Source organism: Solanum dulcamara, chromosome 2 (genome assembly GCF_947179165.1).
Source record: "Solanum dulcamara chromosome 2, daSolDulc1.2, whole genome shotgun sequence".
Taxonomy (NCBI): domain Eukaryota; kingdom Viridiplantae; phylum Streptophyta; class Magnoliopsida; order Solanales; family Solanaceae; genus Solanum; species Solanum dulcamara.
Window position 1 is genome coordinate 6,709,888 of NC_077238.1, and position 14,582 is coordinate 6,724,469.

General features: G+C 33.2%; 2 protein-coding genes across 6 annotated transcripts; both read right to left on the minus strand.

Moving 5' to 3' along the window:
* Positions 1-780: 780 nt before the first annotated feature.
* On the minus strand, positions 781-1,654 carry LOC129874849 (uncharacterized). Its single transcript, XM_055950226.1, has one exon. It carries the CDS (start codon positions 1,581-1,583, stop codon positions 1,029-1,031), a length of 555 nt encoding a protein of 184 aa, XP_055806201.1. The 5' UTR covers positions 1,584-1,654; the 3' UTR covers positions 781-1,028.
* A 1,030-nt stretch (positions 1,655-2,684) lies between these two features.
* LOC129880152 (phosphate transporter PHO1 homolog 10-like) lies at positions 2,685-10,738 on the minus strand. Of its 5 annotated transcripts, none has more exons than XM_055954056.1 (14): positions 10,624-10,738; positions 8,172-8,839; positions 7,072-7,396; positions 6,902-6,950; positions 6,417-6,488; positions 6,164-6,293; positions 5,884-6,004; positions 5,510-5,762; positions 5,329-5,433; positions 5,194-5,238; positions 4,958-5,107; positions 3,583-3,861; positions 3,364-3,500; positions 2,685-3,171 (listed from the first exon to the last, which is right to left on the minus strand). In XM_055954056.1, the coding sequence occupies exons 2-14, from the start codon at positions 8,731-8,733 to the stop codon at positions 3,069-3,071; spliced, it is 2,331 nt and encodes a 776-aa protein (XP_055810031.1). In that variant the 5' UTR covers positions 8,734-8,839; positions 10,624-10,738; the 3' UTR covers positions 2,685-3,068. The 5 variants fall into 5 exon arrangements, with proteins under 5 accessions (XP_055810031.1, XP_055810032.1, XP_055810030.1 ...); XM_055954057.1 differs by having other exon boundaries at positions 8,172-8,845; XM_055954055.1 differs by lacking the exon at positions 10,624-10,738 and having other exon boundaries at positions 8,172-10,603.
* Between the last annotated feature and the right edge of the window lie 3,844 nt (positions 10,739-14,582).

Sequence of the window (14,582 nt, forward strand, 5' to 3'; positions counted from 1 at the left end):
ATACTCATTACTTGTCTTCAGCAAACAATTGAAAGACCAAAAACTCATTTACTGCAACGAATAAGCAAATGAAGCTGAGTTGATCTCAAACTTTATCAGTATTAGGGAACACTAACTCTTGTCAAGCAAGAACCTTTAGAACCAAATAGTTTGTCATTTAGAAAAGATAAATTGTCCAAAACATGGGATTGATGTCATTGACAAGTAATCAGAATAATGTCTCACTCTATTATACCATACTAATATTAAGATACCTTTGATAAGCTAAATGGCTGGCTCGTAGTTTCAATAAAAATCTAAATGACTGGCTCCTAGATCTTAACAACTGATCATAGGATGTAACAAGATGCAATAACATTACCAGAGCTTTACAAATGCAATCTTGCATTCTTAACTAGCTCAGTCTATTTCCCGCTGAACACACAGAAACTAGAGAGTGAACAGTTCATCTCACTGGTCTTCAAAAGATTCAAACCAATAACCAAGACACAGTTGAAAGTCAAAACCTTGCAGAAAGAAATAGATACTCCTAAACTGATGAAGAATACAAGATAGGAAGTAGTCAATGCATTCACACTTTTTTTTCCACAATTAATGCATTTACACATAAATCAACAATTACTATACCAATTCAAACAGCAATAAACTAACATCAAATTCTTATTTATCCAAAAGTAGATATCAAAGAAGATTTCTTCTGCTCATTCAAGCATCATTATATCATAAGTCAGAAGGAACTATAAAGTTTACACCCAATTTCGCCAAGTATACAAACAAGGCTAATGCAACTAACTAATCAATTCATGAGAAACCAAATAACGTTAAAATTTGAGGCAACATCAGTGCAATTATTGGAAATTATATCATTAGCTAAAAGCTTTCTTTTCTATTCTCTTCCCTCAATTCAAAAGAATCTCCAAATTTCCACTTTTAATTATCAAAATCACCTATAAACCTCCACCCCCCACCCCAAAAAAGAAAAAAAGATCAATTCTTCTGATTCAGCAGACTTACTAGCCATGCTTTAGCTAAGAGCTATTTGAAATCCCTTCCAATTTGGTGTCTGATGGCACCGATCCGGTGTCGCTGCCTTCATTCCCTTGCTCCTTCTGCTTCTCCTTCTCCTTCTCCAATTCAGCCTCTGCAGCTTTCTCAGCTTGTAATATAGGAGCATAATACTCAGAATGCACCTCCATACACTTCCTCAGAGCAGAAGTAACCTCAAAACACTTTTCCACAATATCCTCTTTGTTCTTCTCCCCTTCTTCAATACATTTTTCCCACTCAATAAAAGAGTCTTTACAACCTCCTCCTTTCATAAACAAGCAAAACCCACATTCACCCTCCTCTTCTTCTTCCTCCTCGTTTTCAACAATTTCTTCTTGTTCTTCCTCCTTAGGGTTTTGGGTTTTGCTGGTTTCGGGTTGATGGGTCTCATCAATTTCGGATTTTGATACATGGGTCGGGTGAATTTCGGATTTTGATTCGTGGGTCGATGAGGATTTTGAGGAAGACATGGTGGTTGTTGTTGAATTGGAGGAGCTAGGGTTTGAATCTGAAAGCATGGAAGAAAAGTTTCCCATGGCTGCTCATAAACCTCCTCTTAAACCCTTTTTCTCCAGAATAATTAATAGTTTATTACTTTAGGACATAGTTTTTTTTTTTTTTGGGGGGTGGGGGGTGGGGGGGGGGGGGTTATATAGTTTTCTTTAGAAGAAAGTCAGGTCCATTTTCGTTTTTGGACAAGTCAGAGATGATTAAAAATTGGTAAAATCAGATTTTTATCTTTTGTTTTTTGTATAAGAGAGGAAAATACTACTTCTCCAATATTATTATCTTTTTTTTAGAGGATTAATTTTGATGCATTAAAATTATTTTGGCATCACTAACATATTTAAAATTGTCATTTTCTTCTAGTTAATTTGTAATCGTAAGAAATTATTTTTGCATAGGAAAGAGTCGGAAAGAGGGGGAGGGGAGGAGGAGAACACCAATGTAAATGATTAATATGAATTAAAAAAAATCTGATTAGAATATGATTAGTATTTTGAAATGAGTTAAGTGCTCATATGATATTTTCTCCATCTCATGTTAATTTTCTACGTTACTATAATTAATTGTTTCAGATTACTTGTCAATTTATAAAAATAAAATAGAATTAGTAATTGTAAAAAAAACTCATTTTACCCTCACAATTAATTCTTTTTTAAAAGTGTAATCAAGTTTATAAAATTCTAATAAAGAGAAAACTAGACACCTTATATATGAGACGGAGGAAGTAATCAAATTATAAAGAAAATTAGCAAACGGATTTGTAAATTTATTCAGTCAAAATTATTTATGCCAAATAAAAAGAACTGCTCTTTTCTTTTTTCTTTTTCAGGGTTGGCACAACACAACTAGTATCTTTTATATGAATTACTTCATTTAATGGAAAAGGAAAAATCCCTTTGGTATTAATGGTTTAAAATCGTCATAACCTATGAAGTTTGGGAACATAACAAATATGGGCTCAACGAATTTGGTAGCCTAAAGTCATTAAATATAAGTAATAAAATTATATATATTTGTTATTTTTCTTCTTTCAGTTATTTTGTGTGTATCTCGATCATTCACTTGATTAAGTAGTTCAAAATCATTCTCAACTATGAACGAATGCAACACGTGTGATCGCATTCACTATCTTCGACTTGAACAATATACAATTATATTTGCATAATTTTTCTGGTATACAATTAATCAATTTTCAAGAATGTCCCTTTTGTATTCTTCCTTTTCCTCCTTGTCACTGCACATCTTGCCTTGTTCTGAAATCTGCATCTTCTGTAATCTGCCTGTTTTTTTTGTGTGTGTGAATTAATGTTAACCTCTTTCACACGCGTTCTACTCTTCGCGTCTACCTTTAAGCCAGAAAATGTAAGAACTTGTTGAGCTTAGATGTCAAATGTTGTAGATCAGACGACATTTGACATGTGAACTCTTCATGTTGAATTGACATTTGCTGTTTGCTAAAGTTTGGCAGTTGCTAGCACTCTGATAAGGTAATGGGGATAGACAAATGTTCATCTTTATTCTTCTTTGTGCTCGTCCTCTTCATGGTACGCGAAAGGAAGTGGTACTGACTTGAATGCTCGATATTTCCCCACATTGTTCAGGTGCTCATTTTCCAACCTGATAAATTATAATGTACCTCAGTTCGCGTACAATTATCAAGAAGATTGTACATGGACAGCGAAACTACTGTGCAATGTCAATCCACAGAACTTCAAGATAATAAATACGTCAATGCACGGTTTTTCTCTAAGTCACTTTAAGTTGGGAACAACTACTCCAAAAGAAATCTGGTAAGAGAGATTATGATACCTGAAAAAATTCCACATGCCACGTCGAATTACTTCTAAGCAAGCAAATATGCTTGAGACAGTACTTCCTTGTAAAGAAGGCACGTTGAATCTTAATACCAGTTGTAGCCAAGCAAATCTGAGCAAAACATCCAAGACCTGTGAGAAGGAAAAAGTTAAGAGTAGCTGACAGGTCATGTTAAAATGAATAGAAATATCTTAATTGTCATATGGAAATTACCATGGCAGTGAAGTATACACTTTTATGGTGCAGTATGAGCTTATCCCGCAAGAACTTGTTCTTGGACTTCCTTCTCAACAGCCCCCAATCGACAACTATATCCCAGTATGTGTTGAAACAAGTTGTGATAAGTGAGCTAAGTATAACCAACACTTCCCAAGTCAAACTCTTTCTCAGTACATAAGCTGTTTTAATAACGACTGCCAGAATTGTCAAAAAGTATCTCAAGCCATTGTATGCCTGTGCTTGATCCTTTTCTTCAAACAGTCGACGGACACACTACAGTGAAAGCATAAACATCTGTAAGTCTACTATAAAGGAAAACATTCCCTTCTTGAGTATTGAAAGAAATGGCCTAAAGATATTAATAAGTTATATATATAGTTGTCCCACATGGGTTATGTAAGAACTTTCAAAGGTAGACTATATGTTCTACTTCCATTCTTTGCTTGAAGGTTTTGAGTTGAATGTTGTATTCTTTCACATGTTATGGGATCTAACATTTTGTAAACCCATATTCTAACCCTCATAAGTTTGTACTAAGTCCATGCATACAACAACATCATCTACGGTGTAATCCCACAAGTGGGGTCTGGCGGAGGATAGAGTGTACGCAGACCCTACCCCTACCTTGGGAGGCTGTTTCTGATAAACCCTTGGTTCAAGAAAAGCAAATCAAAGTAGATCAGAAAAGAAATAACAGAAGTGAAAAAATCAGGCAAAATACTACAGAAAGTCTGATGAAGCATTCTGAAAATAAGGAACAACAACTACAACAAAATATTGTAATAATCAAGTACAAGATACAGACGATAGTAACAGAAATTGAAGTAAAAGAAACTATAGGAGAAATACTACGACGACCAGTATGGAAGGATAAATAAGACACAACTCTACTACCTACTAACCTTCTACCCCAATTTGTACCCTCCACAACCTTCTATCTAAGCTAATGCTTTAGATGCTCACATTTGTTCACAGATATCATAGTGGAATTCTAGGTTCAATGCTGATGACAATTTCAACCAAGAAACCATTTACACCCTTAACCATGAGTCATTTTATTGCCGAAGCTTCAGTTTTCAGTAGAAGCAAGAGATATATATTATTAGTATTTTATGGAGAAGATAAAAATATATTCAGAGAAGCGAGTTCTTAACAGAACTGGATGTATGCTTTAAAGCCACCTAAGATATAGCTGAACAAGAGATGTTGGATTTTCATAATTGTGAAAACAATCTAGAAGATGTCCCTTGTCCTGAAAACAAAACAGAGTCGAGGGGAATCACAAGAGTTGAAACATCCTTAGTAGCACTCATCTTTTCACATACACAATTAACAGTAGTGAAATAACAATCAAAAGATGTTGTCAAACCTGGAAAAACCGAAACCAATATGGTATGATCGCTAGAATGAAGTAAAATATGTTATAGACATTGTGACTTTGGCATGTATTATGTCCATGCGAAGATTTAATCCAAGTGTAGTAGCAAATATAGTACTCCAAACTCCTTATTGCTTCAACCTGTATTATGTAGGAGATTAAAACCACTACAACAACTAAAAGATGAATAAGAAACTAAATTCTACAATGTCGAGAAGTCACAGAACCTGGCTAGTCAGCTGGTCTGCTAGAAAAAAATCTGGAAGAGTAACCTGCACAAAATGAGAACTTAAAGTGAGAATTAGCCCACCCAGATATAACTATATGGTTTTGATTTACAATCCATTATATGTTGATTATACCTTGTAAAGAGGAGCACAGATACAGCGGAAGACGCATCTTATAAGGAACAAACGACTTGAGCGATAAATGATGTTAAACGGGCACAAAGTAATGAAAAGAAGAACCTGCATAGAGAATTGTCTTTGGTGAAAGAAAGTAAATACAGTAGAACTGATCAGTCAGAAATCTCTAAAATCTTACCATTATCAATCCAAGAGGAACATATTCAATACGGGTTCCATATATTTCAGCTCTTGAATTCATGTGCAGATGCATCAGGAGAGCGGCAAGGACGAGCATTGCTAGACCATTGCTAAGAAGGAAGACTTCCCTATAGCTTAACTCGGTCCCTTGATTGAAACCAAAGATAAATGCATAGTTGATTTTGTAGTGCCTCCAGAAATATATGTTTGCAGCATATAAAAGCATATGCAACACAATGTATGCATAAAAACTGCCAGACAATTCAAAACTTTTCTCTAGTCAAATTACAGGCTGAGGAAACCCGAAGAATGATTTTTCATTGTGTTGGTATTAGTGAAATTCACATAGAAAAGAGTTTGATCCTCCCTTACCTGTAAAGTGGGACTATCTTGTCTAAATAAGAGGTGCCTTCATCTTTATCTATCAACTTTCTGTCATCTCTTAATAGAATAACAGCAACTAGTAGAGCAATTGAGCAACCAGAAAAGAAACCTGGAAATTGCGAGTGATAACATTTGAAATAACGTGAAGGACCAAAATACAAAGGGTATTATAAAATGCAACATGACACACACTATATCTGAAGAAAAAAATGACTGTCCAATCGGTTCTGTACTTTATAAGGATACATCATGTATTTGTATTACTTGCCTGACGTGAATGTTATACGATGTTTTTCTCTTTTATGCTTTGGACGCAATATCTTCATGCCTTCTCTTCGGTTCGACTGTGAGAAATGCTTGATGAAGGTAGTCTCCACCCTGTCCAGAAGACTGGTAGCCTATACAATGGCATGATACCACCAATGATGTAATAGTCAGTTTCAAGTACACCACTGCGATAAAAATTCTCGGTTTTACAAGAACAACAAAATACTAATAGCGGAAGTATAGATCAGGCTAACCTCCTCAGAGCTCCCAAGGTAAGAGTTATCCACCATTTTCAAGTATGATCTTGCTGCTTTTCTAGACGTAATCTGCACTTGGGAAAAATATTAAAAAATTTAGGATTTTGAGATCCTAGGTGACAGACTGCAGCGTTCCTGGAACTGGCTCTAAATATACCCTTCACTTATAACTGATACTCTCTCCATCTCAATTTGTTTGTCTGACTTTCCTTTTTAGTCCATTACAACCAGAATACCTCTTTCCTTTTTTGACAACTCTTTGATTCCAACTTTCCACATGGCATGTTTAAAATAACAAGATTAAAGGGCATTTTGGTACGTTCTATATATCTTTAGTTTAAGACCACAAGATTCAAAAGTCTTCTTTACTTTTCTTAAACTCCGTGTCAAGTCAAAACTAGACAAACAAATTGAAACAGAGGAAGTATAATGTAACTGAAAGGTAGGCTGTTGAAATAAGCTTTTGGTCAGTCAAACCTAACCTTTTCATATTTTTTGAGGATCTTGGAGAATGCAGACAGGTTCATATAGCTGGTATAAGTTCATCCAAGAATTAGCAGGCCAAATGCAGTGACCCATTAAAGGAAGAAATTAATTAAATTGAAAGAATAATTTTGGAAACGAAAGCAAGTCAGAATTTAGTTTGCACTACCTGAAGTGTTTTAGATGGCGAAGTTTTTGATAGAACTCTATGAAAATAAGCTTTAGCCTATGTTCAACCTTCTTTAGTTCCTCTTTCTTATAACTCAAGTCATTCTCCTTGGATTCGCTCAAGACACCTCTTATAGTTGATATGGGACTTTCAAATGTATTAACAAGCTTAACATGATCTAGGATTTCAAGAGGATCTGTTTTTTGTGAATCAGCTCTTAAAATATTGCGGTTGATGGGAAGCTTGGGATATGAAGCATTAGTCGTAGAAGCCTGTCTTCCATAAGTGGGGTCAAAAATTGGACTGACAGGCATATCATCCGTATCTGCAAATTAACAGTGAAGAATCTGAAAATGCACTAGAACCAAATATACATAAACATCATATGCATAAATAATAATAAAACAATTTACTACTGAATCTCATCTCTCTCTGCCCAATCACACAATGAAACGAAAGATAGTTGTAGAGTTGGGCTGTGTACGCGGATGTAAGCTGCAAGTACTAGGTTGAGATTGGACCTGGGAGCCAACTGAAGGCCAAGAAAAATACAGAAGATGTGGTTTCTCTTCTAGAGCTTCAAGTAGAACTGTGTTAATCTTACCAATTATAGAATGTTCAAGCAGCTCTTACCAAAATATCCAGGTTACTAGTAAATTATACTCCCTCCATTTCAATTTGTTCGTCTTACTTCCGTCTGTTTTATTTCTTTCCTTTTTTGGCAACTCGTTGATTCCAACTTTCCACATGGCATGTTTAAGACCACAAGATTAAAGAACATTTTGATACATTCTACATATCTTTATATTAAAGACCACAAGATTCGAAAGTCTTCTTTATTTACTTAAACTCTGTGCAAGTCAAAAGCAGACAAACAACGGAGGGAGTATTATTTGATGAGTTACTGTTGGTCAACATTGAGTCTGCTCCTTAGGGGATCAGCATCATGCAAATTCCAACTATTAACTTTAGTTCTATATAGTTACTATCTGTAAAGTTCATAAACTCCTTATTAGGCCATGTTAAAGAGTCATATTCTCTCTCAAAGTTGCACATCCAATATGTGAAATTCATGAAGTGAATTTGATTGTGTCCCTTACCTACAGTCATCATTCTGAGAGGAGATGTGATCCTCGAAGGTGTCGAATTGTTAATGTCCAAGGAAAGACTTTGAAGGGAAGGAAATGCATTGAAACCCGGATCCATTACCTTGATACGTAATGCAATCAAAGCATCCATCTGTTTATTCAGCAATGTTACTTCCCTCATGACTTCATCAACCTTGTCCTTGTAAAAAGTATTAACCTTGTTGAATTCATGGTCTAGTTTGTCAAAGAACATAATTTCATTTTCTGCTCCTTCAGGAGATGCCAGGAACTTGGTTTTGTAAAACTTTCTGTAGTTTTCATGTTGCACCGTGTTCACTGCTATCACCTGGTTCTCAATATCACCAGTATTCTGAACACTGCCTTGTAGATTTAGACCACTAAAGTTCCGATATAATGCCAACCTCTGATCTAAAGTTCTTGCAGGCGTTGGAGGCTGCTTGCTTTCCTTGAAATGGCGGATCTCCTGTAATATATGTTTGAGTCCAGTGTAGTCCACATAAGCTTCAATCCACTCTGGAACCATTTCCCTTTTGAATTCCTTACCAAACTTCATTCTTGTGATTCACCAAACTTCAATGTTATATCTGTTTACGACCCCTTGAAACTCAAAATTTATACTCTTTATTGAAAGCAAACCGCCTGACTGTTGGGGGATATTTCTGCAACTTCACATTCAATTTAGCGAGTTTTCATGATATAAGATACCAAATAATAAACAGAATGTGTGCCATCAACAACTGATAGAGAAAATGAGAATTGCGCATCCAATTACAGAAAAATTTAGAACCACAAAGATTACTTTATATATTCCACCTTCAATTTACTCATATTATCCTAGACCAGGGATTCGGAAGAAAATGTGAAAAGCCAAGCAAAGATATAAAATCAGATGAAATGAGGAGATTTAACAAACAAACTGCCCTCCCTTCCACAAATAACAAATTTAACAAAGAGAAGAAGAATGCGATGAGTTATTGAAAACTAAAGAATGATACTTTGCTATGGTTGAAGTGTCACTGAAATAGTGCTATCTGAGATCTCAGTAAGCCAGCTAAGCATTTAAACACTAGTCTATACATCAAAATCTTAGGGACGGGCTAAAATGTGGAGTTTGTAATCCATTTTTAAATAATCAGGCAAAGCAACAACTACGGGGACTTCTCATTTTGATGAATCCACAATCATATCTATTTATCACTACTGTACAGGAAGCTATACCCTTCAATTGACCCACTATATCAAGTAATGCTATCTGCAACTCATACTTATTCTCTCAGAAATCAACAATATTATCAACTTTCCACTTACTGGTAAGAAGCAATCTCTCAGACCAATATGGGTATAACTGAACCAGAGAAGTGGAGAAAGCTAATCAGCAATTCACATAAATCGTATGTTTGTCCGTTAAGACGCTTCTACATCAACTATCCATTGAAACATATTACATCACTTGAATTGCTGATATCCAGACAAACAAAACACCTGGGATCGCCATTTATGATACTATGCAATTTGTGCGACCAGATGTACATACAACTCACATTGGGCCTAGTGCCCTGGTGGCACAAGTAACTTTCAAACAGAAACCAATTTAGCTAAACAAAGGATCTCAAAATTATCCAATAACATGAAAGACCCAAGTCATCAAAATTCAAACATTTTCACTTTACCAAATTACGCTAATTCGACTCAACTGTAAAACTCAAAACCAAAAACTTCCTAAAAACAAAATATAAATATCATTACACGTAGACCTTAATTCCCCCTAGTCGTGTAAGAATATGGAGGATTGTCCAAGTCCATATAAACAAACCACACTCTTCATGCCCAGATCCAACTGGAAAGCATGGACCGAGAGCCCAAATATGACACTTGAACCTAACTCAAATCCATAAGCTAGCTCTTGCAGGGAGAATTGCTCAAACAAATAGAACAGAAAACCCAATAACATGAAAAAGACCCAAGTTATCAAAATTCAATAATCAAGCTTATAGTAGCAATTAGTACGTAAAAACATCATTAAGCAAATAACTAAATAGTCTTTCATTGAAAAATGAAGCTTGCTCAACTAGTTGATTGAAGATTCGAATCACGTTAGAGAATAAGTGGAAACACTATTAATCCTCCTCAAAAATATACTTATAAAAAGAAAATAGTACTGCATTGAACTAACAAAAATCAAAATCCATTTTTACAAATTTACGCTAATTCAGCTCAAATAATGCAAAACCCAAAACCAAAAACTTCCTTGAAACGAAATAGAACGTAAAATATCATTTCTATACAAAAACAAAACTCTCATTTCCTCTATATAAAATTATGTGTATATATTTATCACTTTTATTTTAATTTCTGGAAACTATACAAAAAATTTTTAAAAACCATGCATGATCCACGCACTATATAAATATTTCCAACAAAATTTGGAAATGGGTCGGCGTACCTTTTTTCGCGGTGATGCAGAAACTTGAAAGATTTATGATGATGAACTTTTTAGAATATGATGGGAATTTATAATATATGCCGGTGTTAATACAGACTTTTATCAACTTTTTTTTTTTCTTTTGGTTTGCTTGTGTAAACAAACAAACATCAGCTGTAACGCGCTGATTTAGTTAGTTATCAGGGTAAAATATTCTGTTTGTCAACCCTATCGTAATACTGTGGTCTCAAGCAATCGCCCAATGACGTGTCTAATATAGCGTATTATTAAATTCATCCTTAGAAAATAATGAAAAGTTTCATTTTGTGTAACGATTTGTTTGCTGTGATTATGTTTTTATCTTTTTTAAAATTTAATTATCTTATTTTATCATAAATTCTTACTTTTTAATAATAGCTCTATTCTATATCCTTCTATTTATTTTTTATTTTTTTTTGATAAATTTATTCTTCAGATTATTGATATATGTTATTATGTGTGTCATTAGAGTGTGCAGTAGCTCAATTGACTGACTATCTAAACTTTTATTTTACTAACGATAATTCGATTCCCCATCTCATAATCTCCTTCTCATTTTCCTACCCCAATTTTCTCTAGTTGATTTAAGTTTGGATAACAACAATGATTAGTATACACCTCAATATCTGTTGGATTGGAGATTTATAATAAGAGTCCAAATTTGTCTTAATCTTTTGATTTACTCATAAGAAGCGCTTAAGCCAGCGAGGCCAAGAAGAGCATATTAGCATAGGAAACTTACATGGATATGCAATATTAAAAAACTGTTTATCATTTGTAGCAATAATAAATTTTTTTCAATGGATATTTATAATATAATTTTAGTACATATTATAGAGAACAATTTATAAAACATATAATACAAGTTTTATTATGGATCAGACACTTTAATACACTTATAATACATTGTGTCAATTTCTTATCAAATATGCATAATATATTTTAAAACACTTATAATACATTTATATTGCATACATAATTTACTTTTAATACATAACAGATTTATCATAGTATTGCTATAAATAATAATAAGTAAAAATAATACTAAATTCAGTAATTATATTTTAAAAAATGTTCACTCAACTAATTTTTCCATTAGTATATGTATTCGTGTGATACGCAAATAATATTAAAATATTAATTTTAAGAATTTTAGATTGTATGAACATGTTAACTGATTGGTTGTAAAACCTTAGGAGAGAACCTTACGGTGGTCTTGAACATAGAGGATATACCATACTTATCAGATTCTCTTGGGCATCCATTACTTAACACGTGTCCTTCAATGCTACCGCCTATTTTTATTTTAAAAAAACCTTTTTTTATTTCGTCGGAGTCGGAAAGGGAAGGAGAGATGGAGAAGAGGATTATCAGGTAGAAAATTGATTTTTTTTTGAAATGGTTTTTGATATTTATATTGAGACTTAATTAAATCTAAATTCACGTATTGCAAGGTATTTCTAAGGGCGTTGTTTTTGATGAAAAAAAGTTTATTCCTAAAATTTTAAATTTGGCCTCTGATTAAAAATAGAGGAATCAAATCGAAAAGCGTCTTTTTTTTTTGTTTCATCATATATGGTGTGAATTTCTGCGGAATTTGATGCTAATGTGCTGGTCCTCATTTGATGCTATAGCAATTTTATACGCAACCTTTTTTTGTCAAACATTATCTTCTTTTTTTTTCATACCAAAATAAATAATTCCTTATTCTCTCAAAAGAGGGGAATAATAGAGATTTTAGTTGAAATGTTTTGAAGTTAAAGAGTTTAATACTAACATGCTTTTGGAGGTTAAAATTTACTAAAAATGTTTTTAAAACATATCTACACATGCAACTTAAATCTTTCCAGTATTAGTAGGTCATAGTATATGTGTCGTATGGGGGTGTTTCAATTAGTATAAGTTTGTAAATTGAGATAAGAAAAAGTACAACTATCAAGGATGTGGTACAACAATAGCACATGTATAGTGTGATATATTTATAGACTCCAATGTTTAACCACTTCTAACAACTTATAACAAACTTCTAATAACCTCTAACTGAATCTTAACCATGATAGCTTGCTAACTCTAAGCTATGGTTAACAACTCTTCCCTTAATTGGAGATCTCGGGTTCAAGTCCTTGGTATAGAAATTCTTGGTAGGGAGTCATTCCCCCCGAATAGGGCCCTATATGGCTACATGATGTAAATACGGATTAGTCAGACTCTAATACAAGTATTGGACATCGGATCAAAAAGAAAAAAAATTATAGAAAAAGTATAACTTTTTTCCAAGAATGCGATCTTACATGGCTTTAATCCGGATTAATCAGGTTTTAATGGGTATGTGAAAAAAAATAATCCAAATGTCATCCATAACTATTTTATAAATTGGGTTTCGAAATTTAGTGCACAAAATATGGCAAGAGATCATTATTTTGTGCAATTGGTTTATGATAACGTGATTCTCTTTTCTTCGTACCAAGAAATTAACAATTCCTTTTTTCCTTCACAATAAATTGGAATGAATTTCACTGATAATATAAATAATATTTATTGAATTAAATTATTTTAAATAATTATAAATAAATATAAATTTAATACTTTGAGATTTAAGATTTAATTGTATGGCCCTCCCATGTTGTATTATTGACGCTAGATTAATCCTTCTCATTAGCCTAATTAATTATTTGAGTAGACAAGAAATACTTAATACTCCTATATTTAGTGGCGGGGTCAAAATTTTGACTAAGAGGTTCAAAATCTGAAGAAGTAGACACGAATTAGTCGAAGGGAGTTCGACCTCTACTATATATACATAAAAAATATTTTAACCATGTATAAATAGTATAATTTTGTACCGAATGGGGTTCAGATGAACCCCCTAAACACAATGTGGCTCCGCCACTGCCTATATTAGTCCAGGTATATACTAGCTGATTCAACAAATACAATAACAATAATAATATATCCAATATAATCTTATAATTAAAATCTAAAAATGATACGGTATAGATAGACCTTACCTCTACCTTTTAAATAAAAAAATTGTTTTCGATTCAATAAATATTGTGATAGAAAAATGAAGAAGGGTATTAACGCGTTACGTAGGCAAAGAGCTAAGTTTGAATGTGAAAATGTTATTGAATCATTTTTCTTTAGGAACCTATATGCTATAAATGTATTTTTTTTCTAATTCTCTCAACTGTATTTATGTTGGCAATGATATGTTACACTTATCATCTAATATAACGTTAATTAAACAACACTAATTCTTATCCCCAAAACAGCATATTCCTTCTGGAATTCCCATTTGGTTGCAATATATTGTATTATTATTATTTCTACATATGCTTTTCTATCAAGTTTCCTCATCATACTTCTAGTTTTGCCTATTTTTAAAATTTATTTGTTTGGGGGATGTATGTAGGAACGTGCATTTATAATATTCAACTTCTTAGATTGTTAAAGAAAATATCAGCATCAATATTCTGAGTTATTTTGCAAGTACTTTAACTTTTCTATTATGTACCTGTTATAAAATTATCCGATACTATTCTATTGTGTACCTGTTATAAAATTATCCGATGCTTTCTTTTTTTGCTGAAAATATTTGCTCTCACATTATTTTCACCTTCTTTAATTTATTGATTACTATAACTAACCCTTGGATGCTCATCGTCTTATGACTTGATTATCCAATTATTGTGACTATTGACTAGTCGTTAACACTTTATAATTAAGAGTAAGCAAAATGTTGTAAAAGAACCTATAACTATCAAAGATTATGGTGGAGTGATAAGTATTTCTTTATTCTTAATCAAATGTTTTAAATTGAGCCTTAAATATGAAATCAATTTTAATAATGAACATTTTACTTCCTGACGCTAATCCAGATCACGTGTAAAAGCCACATATCCATGCTTGCTTTATTGTCAATGTATATATAGATGTCCAAA

Coding starts and splice junctions, on each gene's coding strand:
- LOC129880152 (XM_055954056.1), bottom strand. CDS start 8,733: ATGAAGTTTGGTAAGGAATTCAAAAGGGAAATGGTTCCAGAGTGGATT. Junction 6,005..6,163: donor TCGTATAACATTCACGTCAG/GCAAGTAATACA, acceptor CGCAATTTCCAG/GTTTCTTTTCTGGTTGCTCA. Junction 5,434..5,509: donor TTCCTCTTGGATTGATAATG/GTAAGATTTTAG, acceptor TTCTCTATGCAG/GTTCTTCTTTTCATTACTTT.
- LOC129874849 (XM_055950226.1), bottom strand. CDS start 1,583: ATGGGAAACTTTTCTTCCATGCTTTCAGATTCAAACCCTAGCTCCTCC.